The 14,667-nt window shown below is 35.4% G+C and overlaps 1 protein-coding gene across 1 annotated transcript in view; it reads left to right on the top strand.

Moving 5' to 3' along the window:
- The window catches only part of LOC150083109 (uncharacterized), a 773,496-nt gene that overhangs the window by 504,577 nt on the left and 254,252 nt on the right, over positions 1–14,667 (top strand). The window contains exon 12 of the mRNA XM_090378391.1: positions 2,192–2,267. Within this exon, the coding sequence (XP_090234517.1) occupies positions 2,192–2,267 (76 nt within the window). The remainder of the gene's footprint in view (positions 1–2,191; positions 2,268–14,667) is intronic.

The following is a 14,667-nucleotide window of genomic DNA, read 5'->3' as shown; positions in this document are numbered from 1 at the left end:
AGTAATCCGACCATGGAAAAGAAGTCTGGCAGGTCATCCCATTTTGCATTCTTGTAATGCCAAACAACACGAGGTTGGGAATAGCCATGAGATAAAGGTTCCATTGGAGAAGAGACAATCACCAAGTTGTGATCTGAAGTGCCTAAAGGACCTCTCACTTCGACCGTGTAATTAGAAGGGTTGTTTGTGAGAAAAAGATCAAGTGTATTGGCTGTGTGATTAGGATTGTCTGGTATTCTTGTAGGTAAATGAACAATCTGTGCTAGGTCATTAGTAATTGCAAAAGCCTCAGCATCTCGACCTGCTGGGTCTCTGTGACTAGAAAACGGAAGCCAGCTGGAGTTGTGAACATTAAAATCACCAAGGAAAATTACCTCACTGTTAGGAAAGTTGGACTGGAGAAAGTCAAGTTGCAAAGAGAGGAAGTCAAAGAGCTCCAAGTGATTAGTGGAGTTGGGAGAACGGTAGAGACAACAGATGAATTTGACACAATGAGGTAGAGAGATTTTAAGCCAGAGAAGATCAAAGAGAGGAGATTCCAAATTGCCAAGTCTCTGACAGGGAATATCAGAACGGGCATATGCACATGTACCACCTTTGCGGCAAAAGGAATCATACAACGAATAATTTGGGCATCTGAGATGAGCAGTAGCTGAATCAGCAGATAACTGAGATTCTGTCAGAAAAAGTACATGGGGTTTGGCAGACTGCAAGTGGAAATGGACATCGTTGAGATTAAAATTGAGACCACGTATATTTGTGAAATGAATTAGGAAGTGCTTGGGAGGTTTAGATCTTTTCGCAGATAAGCTTGCTCTATTAGTTTGACAGTTCATGGTGTATTCAATAGTAAGAAAAAGTGGGTGGGACATGCTGTATGAAGTAATGAAATTTTTGGATATGGCGTACACATGGTAAGAATATACCGAGATCCTCGACATAACGTGGCCTCGACAATGCTCCCCGCATACACACTACTCGGACTCCCTCCAGTCACTATCTGGTAGAGTAGAGGTAGCAAGATTATACACTAGCTGATCCGGAAGCCTCCTAGAGAGTTACCCATAGGTTCGGTCCGGTGTACTAAATAGCGGCCGGCCTGCGAACACCGTTTTAGAGCTGTACCCTTGAAATGTAAGGAATATTGGATCTCACCACGATGTTCATCATAACCTCAAAAGTCATTAGCATTAGTAGAGGCATTTGATGCAAGAAAGCAAGCTTATGCAGCATCAGCCAAAAAAAAAAAAAAAAAAAAAAACCCACTTCCACTTCACCCCTCTGTTCATTCAAAATATCTGTCCAGCTGAGAATCAATCATCAATCATACTGCATGATGGAAGAGATAAAGAAGGATTGACCGGAACTTAGCTCTAGAGACTAAACATGAGTTCCACCACTTCAAGCCTCCAATAAGCAAAGTGGTGGTATTCACTTTTGCATCAAAGTGAAATAATTTTAATTACAGAACCATATCTAGTTATCTAATATATTTAAAATTTCTAACAAAAGGTATTAAAAAGGAATTTAAAGGTATTAAAAAGCATGTATACTGTCTAGACAGCTCCTTCTTTTTTTATCCATGAGGATGGAGCATGATCAATGGAATTGGAAGTAAGGTCATCATTAATAAGATTGATAAAGAAAAGTTTGGTGCAAATTAAAGCTGAGGGCTTGTTTTTGTTATTATATTAATGGGGAAATATGTCTTCTATTTATGTCAGTCAATATTCTTGTCATAAAAGTTATTGTAAATACCTAACAACTGAATTAGCATTAGCAGAGGCAAATGATGCAAGAAAGCAAGCTTATACAGCATCAGCCAAAAAAAAAAAAAAAAAAAAACCTTCCCATTTCACCCATCCAACCAAAATTTTGAATGGTTAGTGAAAGTTGTGGCTGTTTGAAATTTAAAAAATGGCTGTTGTTTCAAGGGTTAAAAATAAATAAAATAGTAATAAGCAGTTATATATTTAATGTGAATAAACATTTTACTAGCAATGTTTCAGCTATATACTCATTCATTTTATTATTTTTTATCTTTCAAAACATCATTGTGGTTTTTAAAAATTAAAATCTATAGCAGTACCTTTTTTGTATAACACACACACACACACACACACACACACACGGTATCTAGAGAAATGCTTTAATTTTCATATTTTAACCATATGTTTCCTTTGTCATACAGGGAAAATTTCAGCGATACCACTGCTGGTAACAAAGTTCGTTCAGTTGCTAGAAATCTGGAGCAGCTTATAGATGAGGTAATAATACAGTCAATAAAAATTATGACATTTAATAGAAAAATATTTTATTATGACACATATGTATACACACGCACATCTGTACATACATACATATATATATATACACACACTTGCATCTAACAATAGTATATCAAACCCCATATTCCTTAGAAAGACACAAACACCGATCTTGTGTTCTCACTCTGATAATTGTAGCTTAGTGTATTTTAGGTCAGCATAATAATGCTAATTCTTGACCTTTCACACGCATTCTGCTCATTCCTCCTCCACTGCTTCTTCAAAAACCTTCTCTAATGCCATATGACAAAGCCAAGAACTTGAGGAGGGGGCAAGATGGAGTGAATAATTTACAGATAATATAAAGGAGTCCGTCCATCCCCAGTCCATTGGTGAGGAGTGAGAGTGCAGTAGCACACGCTCTTTGAGTAGACCGGGGTTCAAGCCCATGACTGCTAAATACAGTTGATCTGCCAGCCTGCACTGGACCAGCGTGGAAGATTATGGTCCAATTCCCTCATCGTGAATTGTTGAGGAGGTTTCATCCTGCAGTGGATTGATAATTGGCTGCAGTTTGCCTTTTTTTTTTTTTTTTTATGAAGAGTCCAACAAAAATCCCTAGTAGGAAAGCTGAACTGCAGATGCTTTTGCGAAGAACTCTATTTGTGCTATAGATCCTAGCTCAATATTGCTAAAATCTGGCACATTTGCTATGCACTGTTACCTGTGGACAGGACCATTTTTGATCGAAGGGGATAGCCTAGTGGGGAGGATAGCTTAATACAGCTCTTCAGTCCCTGTTTCAGCCAAAATCGAAGCTCCCTTGTCAGTCTGTTCAGGATCAGTTGGCTTGCACGTCAGTTTGCTAAAGTCAACTACTTTAATAGGTCTCCTTCCATTCGGTCCTGTGATAGATTCTGGGCCAGGACCTTATTGGATTTATGGTATTTTTCTAGGTTACTCTGGCATCCCACTTGTGTATGCACCCCCTGCTAGTTAGTGAGTGGCATGCCCTCATTGAGCTCCATGCTATGTCGAGAGCCCTAAGGATACTGAATTTTATTACTCTTCACCTATAAGTAATTTAAATTTTTACTCTTTCTCTTGGGCCTCTTCTAAGTCCCTATCTGAACAAGAAACAAAAGTGAATTACGGCAAGTAATAAGAAACACCAAACAGAACCCCTGCTGCCTCCTATACCTCCATTTTCATTATACATTCAAGTTATAGAAAATCCATTTTTATGGTAACAGATACAAAATTTCCGTAACCCATTTTTGATCGGAAGCTGACTTTTCTCCAACATATTTGTCAACTTGGGACAAAATGCATAAAAGATATGAACATGCTCTGTGCTGTTTCCTCTTATGGGGATCAGATAGAAACTTGCCATTGCACAATTACAGAGAACTTGTCCAGTTCAGACAATCCTACAGTTACTGGTTACCAAATCTGTTCTCCTAGAAATTCTGTTCTTTTGATGGATAAATCCAATCCACCAAAGAGCCATACAATTGCCACTGGAGCATTACATACTTTGCCTATCCAGAGTCTTTGTGTAGGAGCTAATGATTCACCGTTTATGCTTTGGCATCAGCAGTTGTTTTTACAATATGCAATAAAAATAAAATCCTGCAATACCATCCTACATGGACTTCCATTTTCTATGTCATGATGGAAAATCTACATAGCACGTGCAGAACTGCCAGTTGTCAATTTGGTATCAAGATCCATCCTACATGGACTTCCATTTTCTACGTTATGATGGAAGATCTACATAGCACATGCAGGACTGCCAGTTGTCAATTCAGTGTCAGGATCCAAGAACTAGCTCAAAATATAAACTTAACATTGGTTAAAATATTCACATCAGGAAAATCAAGTGTGCATCTTTCATCCTGTGATCTTACTCTTAGGAATTGGCTGACAGTTGAGACATCCTCATATATATCAGCAACATTTTGCAGCACATGGTCAGCTATTCTCACTTCTTTGCCAGTGCCCAGTGGTTTTAAGTCAGAAGTATTCATGAGATCTGCTTGTGTTTTCCCAAGCAAAATTATCTGTAATCAGATTCCCTATGAATGCAGTATATGCACTGCAGATGGGATTTTGTGTGATCATATAAAATCCCACCTACCCAAAGTAGTAGGCTATGTAGTGACTCTCAAAGAATATTACAAGCTTTATCACAAATGAGATACTCCTCTTTCAGACTCAAACTTTGATATCTGCTTTTGTTGGATCCCTAGGAATAGGGATCACAGACAGTGATTTGGCTTCAGCCAAATCAGCAAGACTACAAGCATATAATTTTCAATGAACTTGATTCACAATGACAAGAATCTTGCCATCAGTACACTAGAACAAGATATATCAAATCAAGCTTGTACGTCACAGGGTTTCCTGGAAGAAGTAGTCTTTTCTTGGCTGTGCATAGATTGTCACCTGTTGCATTCCTATCTGCTAAGGTGTGGTGATCATCCTTTGTGTAGAATGAAACCATTTTTAACACTCCACACAATTTAAACAAATGTGCGTATTTTCATAATGAATGCTGGCTATGTGACTGAGCCTTATACCCGCGGTCAGATTTTATCGGATAATGATTGTGTCAGATGTGTTCAAGGTTTAACAACATATTAATTTATGTAATTTCATTAAGAATAATTTACTACAGTTTTACATTATTTTATATTTATTAGTTAATACTATTATATATGAATTATGTCTTTATTTTTAGTTTAACAATATGACCTGCCGCACTGTGGTCTAAGTGCACCATGAAACTCTTAAACCAACCAGCCATGCTCCCCCCTCACTCCTCCTCTTCCATTCCCTTTCATCATATGCATTGTTGCAAATTGATGCACACAAGAATTTCTGCATTTTTTATGAACTTTTAATTGTCTATTTCTGTATGTCTGGCATCGATGATCAACATTGCAAGAAATCTGAGCTTGCACTAGTTCATGGTTTCTTGCTGCTGAGAAGCTTGGCTATGCATGAAAAAAAGTCAAATGGAGGGTGGCAAAAGTACAGGGAAAAAAAAAAAAAAAATGAACAGAATTATTAAAAATCATGATTTTTTTAATAAAGAATTATTCAAAATGTGTAATATTGATATTGCTGTAAGTGGGTTTGAGGGGAAAAATATAGGTAGTTCCTATAATAAATACAGGTAGTTCCCGACTTTACAAGTTAATTCGTTCCTAGAGTGCACTCGGAAAGCAAAAACTCAAAGTGGGAATTTATTTCCCACAGACATAATATTAAAAACAGGGGTTATGTTCTCAACAATGGAATTAGTTAGCTAATTAATTTATGTTTAAACAATGATTGATTTATCCAAAGAAATGAAAACATAACTTATAAAATCAAGCAAATTATTATAATAAAAAAAATTATTTATGACTTACAAAAGTTAAAGAATGTTTATTCTTCATCATCATGGACTAAATGCACACTCATTGATTACTCACTATTGGCTCGGCACTTATTGTTTTATTGCATAAGAAGTCGTCTTAGAAATGCTTCAAGAGGCGTTTTCTACATCAGCATGTTCGTGCGGCAACAAGAGGGAGCAATACTCTTGATCTGATTATCAGTAGTGATTCTGCATGCATTAAGAATCTGCAGATAAATGAACCACTAGGTGGCAGTGATCACAGTGTGCTGAAGTGGGATTTACTCAAACTACCATTAGGGGTAAAGGGAAGGGCTTTTGTTTTCGTAAAGGCGACTATGATGGTCTGAGACAGTATTTAAATTCTATACAGTGGGACCAACTGATGATGTTACCAACAGCAAACTCAAAATGGGAAACATTCAAGGAACTAATCTTGGAAGCTACCAGGCTTTACATACCAACTAAGAAATATTGTTCAAGGTTTAGGCCTAAATGGTTGTCAATTGAACTAAAGAGACATGTGGCAGAGAAGAAAAATGGCCGACCGGGCTAGCCGGGTGGGTAAAGTGCCTGCCTGGTAACCCAAAGGTCGCGGGTTCGATTCCCGCCTCGGGCTTGGATCAAAGTACTGCAAAAACCTTGAGAGGTGCATTATGGCCACAAAAGCCTATGCGCCACCAACAACTACCAAAAAAAAAAAAAAAAAAAAAAAAAAAAAAGAGAGAGAAGAAAAATGCATGGAATACCTATAAATTAATGGGTGACATGGAAGCCTATGATAGATATAAGTTGATCTGTAACCAAGTCACAAAGGAGATTAGGCAGACAAAGGCAGACTGCGAAAAATCCTTGGCAAAGGATGCAAAGAAAAACAGAAAAGAGTTCTTTACCTATTTAAACTCAAGAAGGAAAGGGATGAATCAGATTGGTCCACTGGATATTGATGGTTCAACAGTTGAGGATCCTGCTCAGGTGGCTAACAATCTAAACGAGTATTTTGCATCTACATTCACGCATGAGGAGTTATTCAGGAAGGAGAATGACGTAGGTGAAGTAAACATTGGCAGTGAGCTAGATGATTTTGTAATAACTGAGAGGAAAGTGGAGGAGAGATTGTTGAGGATAAACATAAAAAAGGCACCTGGGGTGGATGGGATCTATCCAGTTATATTAAAGGAGGCAGCAAAGGAAGTAAGCAAACCCCTAGCCATAATTATGAGAGCTTCTTTGGACACAGGGGAGGTACCCATAGACTGGAGATGTGCAAATGTAACCCCAATTCACAAAGGAGGATCAAAGGCTGACACAAGTAATTATAGACCTGTTAGTTTAACTTCTGTTCCAGGTAAATTAATGGAGGCACTGGTTAAAGAAGCAATGCAGGATCATCTAGACAAGAATTCAGTTATAGGTCAGACGCAGCATGGTTTTGTTAAGGGCAGATCTTGCCTGACCAATTTGATTGGATACTATGATGTAGTCACAAAAGAACTGGATGCAGGGAATAACTTTGATATTATATATTTGGATCTTAGAAAGGCTTTTGATACTGTTGCACATGGAAGACTGCTGCACAAATTGGAGCAGTGTGGCATTGGAGGCAAACTGCTGCTATGGATAAGGGGATGGTTGAGTGGCAGAAGACAGAGAGCGGTAATCAATGGACACTGCTCAACGTGGACTAATGTTATTAGTGGAGTTCCTCTGGGTTCAGTGTTGGGTCCGTTGTTGTTTTCGTTGTTTATGAATGATATTGATGATGGTATATCAAGTTTAATGTCCAAGTTTGCAGATGATACAAAGGTTGGCAGGGTTCTTAAGGACACTACTGATGCTATGCTGCTGCAACAGGATCTGGAAAGGTTGAACAGATGGGCTGAGAGGTGGCAAATGAAGTTTAACATTGACAAATGTAAAGTACTACACATGGGAAACAGTAACCCCAGAGCAACGTATCAACTCTGCGGTACTACACTGACAGTGGTGGAGAATGAAAAGGACCTGGGGGTAATTGTGCAGGCAGATATGAAGTTCTCTGAGCAGTGCAGACGAGCTGCAAGAGTAGCTCATGGTGTCTTGTCAATGATATACAGGAATTTTTCTAGCAGGGATAAGGAGGTGATTATTGGTCAGGCCACACCTTGAGTATTGTATACAGGTCTGGAGGCCTCATTTCAAGAAGGATGTAGAGCTGCTGGAACGAGTACAGAGAAGGGCAACAAGATTAGTGAATGGAACAAAGTGTTGCTCTTACGAAGAAAGGCTTAAGTTTTGCAAATTACAGAGTCTGGAGACTAGCCACCGGCGAGGTGATCTGATAGAGATGTATAAGGCTTTGCATGGTTTGAGCATGCTCAATGCCAATGGGATTCTTCATCTTGCTCAGAATAATCACCTCAGAGGGCATAAATTCAAATTGAGGAAGGAAGGATGTCGGATAGATGTGCGGAAATTTGCCTTTGACCAGCGGGTGGTTGGTTGGTGGAACCGACTTCCATCACTTGTTGTTGAAGTTGATAGCCTAAACAAATTTAAGGCTCAACTGGACAGGTATTTCGAACGAACGGAGGGGTGAAATGGGAGTGGTGTGTTTTTTTTTTTTTTTTGGCTGATGCTGAATAAGATTGCTTTCTTGCATCATATGCCTCTACTAATGCTAATAATGCTAATGTTTCCAAGATAATCTTCTCTTTTCTTTATAAATTTCACATAGCATGCATAAGCATTTTTTAATGTCTTTCACAAATTGTAATTAACATGATTTGCATGGAGTGACAAGTTTACAAACCTTTAAAAAAAGTGGAATGAAGAGAAGATTCTGAAAATTTATTTTTTTTTTTTTATGATTGAAGATTTCAGTGAAGGGGAATACATTTCGCCATAATTACGTAAAAACCAGGATTCCAGCTATCAGGATTATCACAAATGCAATAAGATCAAGTTTACTACCCGTTTATAATTAGATGTACTAACAGAAAAGCCCAAAAAACTGGAAAATGTGAGTTTTTATTGTTTTATGGTCGTGACCTCCAGAAATGTTCTTTGGAAAAATATGAACAAAGCCATTCAAAATTGATTCTTATAACAGAACATATGATAACGATGAAAGTGTAGTGCATTTTAATGATTTGAATTGGCAACTTAAATTATAAAATGGCATTTTAGAGAGATAAATGGTCTTAGTGAAAGACATCAGAATTTAGTAGACAGTAGCACTTGAGTCTTGCTTGAGACAAATAGCTTAGTTATATACCGAATTTCAACTTCCAAGGTCTTGGAACGAATAACCAAAACCCAATGTGTTATTGGGTTCACGTTATGATATTTTCATAATATGATAGTCTCTCTGGAATGGATTAATATCATAAAGCGGCGAACACTGTATTGTATAGCTATGTGTGTGGTTTGAAATGCACTGTTTATGAATATTTTCAATTTTGTTGATAATTGAAAAAAAAAAAAAAAAAAAATGTTAACACTGGAACTCATAAAGTGGGAACTGCCTGTATAAGAAAGAGAAAATTTTTAATACAACTGTAACAGCCTAACCAGTGTAACCTACATGCATTTCAAACTTCAGAGTGATGTAAACTGGTCCAAATGGTAACTGCTTTTTTTAGATTTTTTCTATGGCAGCTGCTCCTAATAGTTCTTTTCTAGAGCTCAACTTTTCACTACTGCTGATTTATTACCTGCTGCTGGGTGTTAGTTCATGTCCCTGCTTCTCCTCAGATAGATCCTTTCTTTGCACTGAATTCCTTCCAATTTATCTTCTTCCTCACCGTACCATAAATGGTCATGAATATCTTCTCCATTAATAATCCCTGATATAATCCCTTACCTACTCTCTTGTGTGATGTGTTTCTTTCTGTGCTTGAAACAGCTGTTTACATAATTACAGTATTTCTCTAAGAAATGGGGGGGTCCCTATATTACACTAACAGGACTACTCTCTCCAAGAACTGATCCTGACGTAACCTACCCTCCATTTTTATTCTGAAATTTATACTGTCTGCTGCTATTTGCCATATCCAATTAATATCAAATGGTATTAATTAGATATTGGATTATATTAATTAATAGCAAATAGCAGACAGTATAAATTTGAGTGGGAGAAAAAATGGCAGCTTAACAGCTGTGTGCTGGAAGGTGTAATTTCCGAAATCTTTTTAGTATTTATATTTCTCCATCCTTGCAGTTGTGAACATGTCGCTCCAAACTTTAAAATAAAATACATATAAATATATATGTATTTTATTTTATTATTATTTTTTTTAACTAGAAACTAGCATTGGACTTAGTGAAAGACATCAGAATTTAGTAGACAGTAGCACTCGAGTCTTGTTTGAGACAAATTTTGCTATTGTGTTTGTAGCTAGTGAAATATAGGAATCGCCATTTCTTTGTGAAAGCTGAAACTGTGTGACCAACTGCTTCAAGCACAGTATGCAACATGTCATATGATAATAGGTAAGGAATTATATACAGGGTCATCAAAAAAAGGCATCCTTGATATCCCTTTTAATTATCTTCAGAAATATTTTATTGATTGCTTTGATTGTACCAGCAAACGATGTGGTAACTCACTAAGTTTTATTTGACACCTCAACAATGACCTTGGCCGTGCTGTGAGTGTGCGCAGAATGACTTCTATGCACAATGCTTAAGTCAGTGTTATTAGGATTGCAACCGTGCAGCAGAAAGTGCAGTGTGTGTTGTGGTACACTGAATTTAAATCTGTCATAGCAGTGCAATGTAAATACCGATGTATTTACAGACAAGATGTGCCAACAGACAAGACTATAATACGTTGGTTTAATCAGTTTAAGGAAATTGGCAGTGTAGACATTAAGAAATCTCCAGGCCAACCACCAATGTCTGAAGAGAATGTGGAGAGCTTGAGACAGTCTTGCTTACATAGTCAAAAGAAATCCATCTCTTGTCGTCGCTGGAGCTTGGCATTCCAAAGACCACCATTCAGAATGTGCTTCATAAACGATTGAGACCGCATACATACATACAAGATTCAACTCAAACACAAAATCAAACCTGGAGACCATCTGTACTAAATTTGCTAGTGCCATGTTAAATGAGATTGACAATGATAAAAGTTATTTAAAATGCATTTTGTTTAGTGACGAAGCAACCATTCCACATAAATGGGTGTGTTAACCGTCACAGTTATAGAATTTGGGGGTCACAGCAACCAAATGAAGTCCACCAGTATGTATGTCATACTCCTAAAATAAATGTGTGGTGTGGACTAATGCACGATTGCTTGCTAGGCCAATTTAGTTTTGCTGAAAGGACAATAGCTGGCAACATTTATTTGGATATGCTTCAGATTTAAGTTTTCTCTTAAGTTGCAGACACAGAAAGAGAGAATGGAGTTTCTGTGATTTTTCCACAAGATGGCACACAGCCTCACTTTAGCCATAATGTGCAGAATGTCCTAAATGACAGGTTTGCCGATCGCTGGATCAGAAGAGGTGGAATTGTGCCTTGGCCACCAAGAAGTCCTGACACCATTTAGACTTTTTCTTGTGGGGCTACCTAAAGAACATCTACGCAGAAAAGATTCGCGATCTGCACCATTTGAGAGAGAGCGGATCGCAGTTGCAATAGCAACTGTTATGCTTGAAATGACTTGGCGCACATGGATAGAGATCAACTACCACTTGGATGTTTGCCGAGTAAAGAACAGTTCTCATATTGAAAAATATTAAGGTATGAAGTAAAACTTGAGATATTCCTGTAGATATTAACAAATCCTTTCTAAAGGAAGGAAAATCGTTTTGAATATTTTCGTTAGATTCTTTTAATTGCGTTAATTTGAATTTTAATTGTTTTGAATTGATTTTGAATTGTGTTAAATTGATTATTTAATTATTTATATTTTACTTTAATTATTTAATTATTTACATTTTACTTTAATGTACCGGTAAGTTGTCGATTTTTTCGTTTTTTCCGTTTTAATTTCTGGAGGGTATCATACGGAAGTGTTCCACGTACTATATTGAGGTAAACTCCTCTTATTAATTTACTAAGAAATACTAGATATATTGTTAAAAATGAGATATTCACTCAACCTCAACATAAAATTTTATGTTGAGATTTATGTTAATCAAAAAAAATAAGTTTACTAGAACATTTAAAAATAAAGATGCTATTGGAATAGGCATTGATAAAACTAAAGTTGCTAATTCAAATTTACCGTTAACACAGTCTCAGATTGATCATAGTAGAAAATCACTAAAAGTCTTTAATATTACTTCAAATAAATCTGAATGCAACAAACTCGTGGGTTTCTTCAACTTTTATTACATATTTTAAATGCTACTGCTAAAGATGCTGTAAATGCTTTAGGAAGTATTGGACTAATTAAAGTTATATATAAGTTAAGTGGTAAGGGAATGTTGGCAATCAACCAATTAAACATGGTCAAGGATAAGAATGCAAAAGAAAAAAAAAAAAAACCTTATGAGCCATTTTGACATTGTTAAATATATGCAAAATATAAAAGGTTTTTGAGGTTTATACTCTAGAGAAACTTTTCCTAATAAATAAATAAATTTGAAAGTGGCATTGCTAATATAGATTCAGTTGAGGGAGATGGTACTCAATGAGTGTGTTATTACGATAGAAATCCAAAATATGTGGAGTTATTTGACTCATTTGGTTGTCCTTTACCAGAAGTAGTTAAAAAAAACATTTAAAACTTCAATTAAAGAAATAGTACAGTAAACTCTTGGTAATCTGGATTAATTGGTGAAGAGATCATCTGGATTATGCGATAATCCAGATTAGTGAAGCAAAAAAATAGCCTTAAAAGAACAAAAACTTAGAACACAAATAAAGTTAAAACTGAATAAATAAAATACAGGTAGTGCTGATTAAAATAAAAATATATATCACTGTAGAGCCTTTATTTAAAATCTATAAAAAGACAATATCGATAGATTGATAAATGTATTGTCTTTTTATACATTTATCAAGTGGCACTAGCATCACACTCCAACACCATTTGATCATTTCTGTGAATACCACTTAAATACACCTTCTTTCAGCAACACTTTTGGCTTTTTTAATATCTGTCTGTCTGTTTTATACCCTGCTTTTATCACTTCCCACATCAAATTTTAAAGCCAATGTATTTATGGATTTTTTTTTAAATTTTTTTTTTATATCTGGCACAACCTCTTGGCCAGTACCAAATTCTTCAGCAATTTTTTTTTTTTTCCAAGTACACCATTTTCAAGTTTTTCTATTACTTTGAGCTTGTTGATGATAGTTAAAGTAACATCTTTTCTCTTTGTTCCACTTTTCAATTCTTTAGAACCCATAATTATATAAAATATGTTAACTTATGATGTACATATATATGTATAAAGAAGTATGCAAATGAAGTGATATAAGCAATAACATCTGTCTGACTCAGAGTCAACAACAATAGCGAACAACACACAAGACAATATAATGTATGTTCCATCTCTCTTTGCACACATTCATCTAAATCATCTAAATTCATGAAATGCAGATAAGGCAGTGACTTATCTGCCTTCCTAAATCCCATGTGCCTTTCAAAGTACTCAACTGTGAACAGAATTTTTCTTATTTCGATCCGGATTATCAGACTTCTGGATAAACTGTAACTGGATTAGCAAGGGTTTACTATATATAACTCAGTAACAAAAATCAGATTCTGTTTTATGCAGTTATTATCGTATGAAATATGTTACCTAGAAATAAGAAAAAATCACCTCATTATGCATTGTATTCTTTTACTTAAACACCTAGTGATTTTATTGAGAGATTAGTTGGAGTTAATATAGTTAGTTAGTTGCAAAATAACAATAATCCAACAGAAATGCATATAATTCCTCTTACAGATATATATATATATATAAAACTACTGTGGAGTTTCACAAAATTAAAAGAAACGTTAGCTATAGGAGATAAAGGTATTAATAGAGTAGATGAAGGATGTAAGAAACTTGATATTGCCTATAGTAAAACTAAAGATACGGTTCAATGGCATATAACATATCAAGATTTGTTAAATGATTTAGATGCTATACATAAACCAACATTTGAGGAATGTGTAAGTGTATGGATGATTAAGCCTATATTTAAAGCTAAAAAATGACTTGGATTAGGAATTTATAAAATTTCTTATGTAATTAATACAATGGATATTTACTGTTTTTAAAGACTATTCCTAATGTAAATTTAAATCTAATAATATTGAATAAACAAAAACAAAGATGAAGAAATATAATGAAAGGTATTTGTAATGCATATGGAGCAAAGAAAAGTGTTTTTTTTTTTTTTTTTTTTTTTGCATTAAAAAAAATCTTTACTATGATCTTTGAATAAATTTATCTTAATTAAATGCCATGTCACCAGGTTATTCTGGTATTTTAGAATTGCAAAGAACAAAAATTATCAGCAAAAGAAATAAGTTTTTATTTCAGAAAGAAGAATATACAAAACATAAAACTGTGAAAAGAAAATTTAAGAGAAAGAGAGTATGTTATTAATATAGATGGTCTATTTCAATTAGACTTATTTGATGTGCAAGACTATAAATTGTTTAACGATAATGCTAACTGTATATATTAACAGCCCTAGATGTGTTTTAGAAGTATGCGTAGACTATACCAATTAAGAAAAAAAAAAAAAAAAAAACAGACACTGAAATATCAAAAGCTTTTAAAATTATATTCACAGATTTGATTCCTGAAAAAATACAGAGAGAGATACTGAATTTATAATAAACAAATGCAACAGCTTTTTATGATGTATAAAGTTAATTGGGTTTACTAAAGAGAATGTGAAAACTAAAGGCTTTCTGGTCCATAAAGATATGAAAAACAACATTTTGGAAATCAAAAGTACATCACCAAGGGTGTCAAGACTACTACTCAGGATTTCTAAGAGGTACAAGCTAAAGGTTATAATGATTTATGCACCAACATCGAGCCATGATGA

The sequence above is a fragment of the Mastigoproctus giganteus genome, chromosome 7 (genome assembly GCF_048544385.1).
Source record: "Mastigoproctus giganteus isolate SK-2022 chromosome 7, ASM4854438v1, whole genome shotgun sequence".
NCBI classification, from domain to species: domain Eukaryota; kingdom Metazoa; phylum Arthropoda; class Arachnida; order Uropygi; family Thelyphonidae; genus Mastigoproctus; species Mastigoproctus giganteus.
This window is presented reverse-complemented; position numbering and strand designations above follow the sequence as displayed.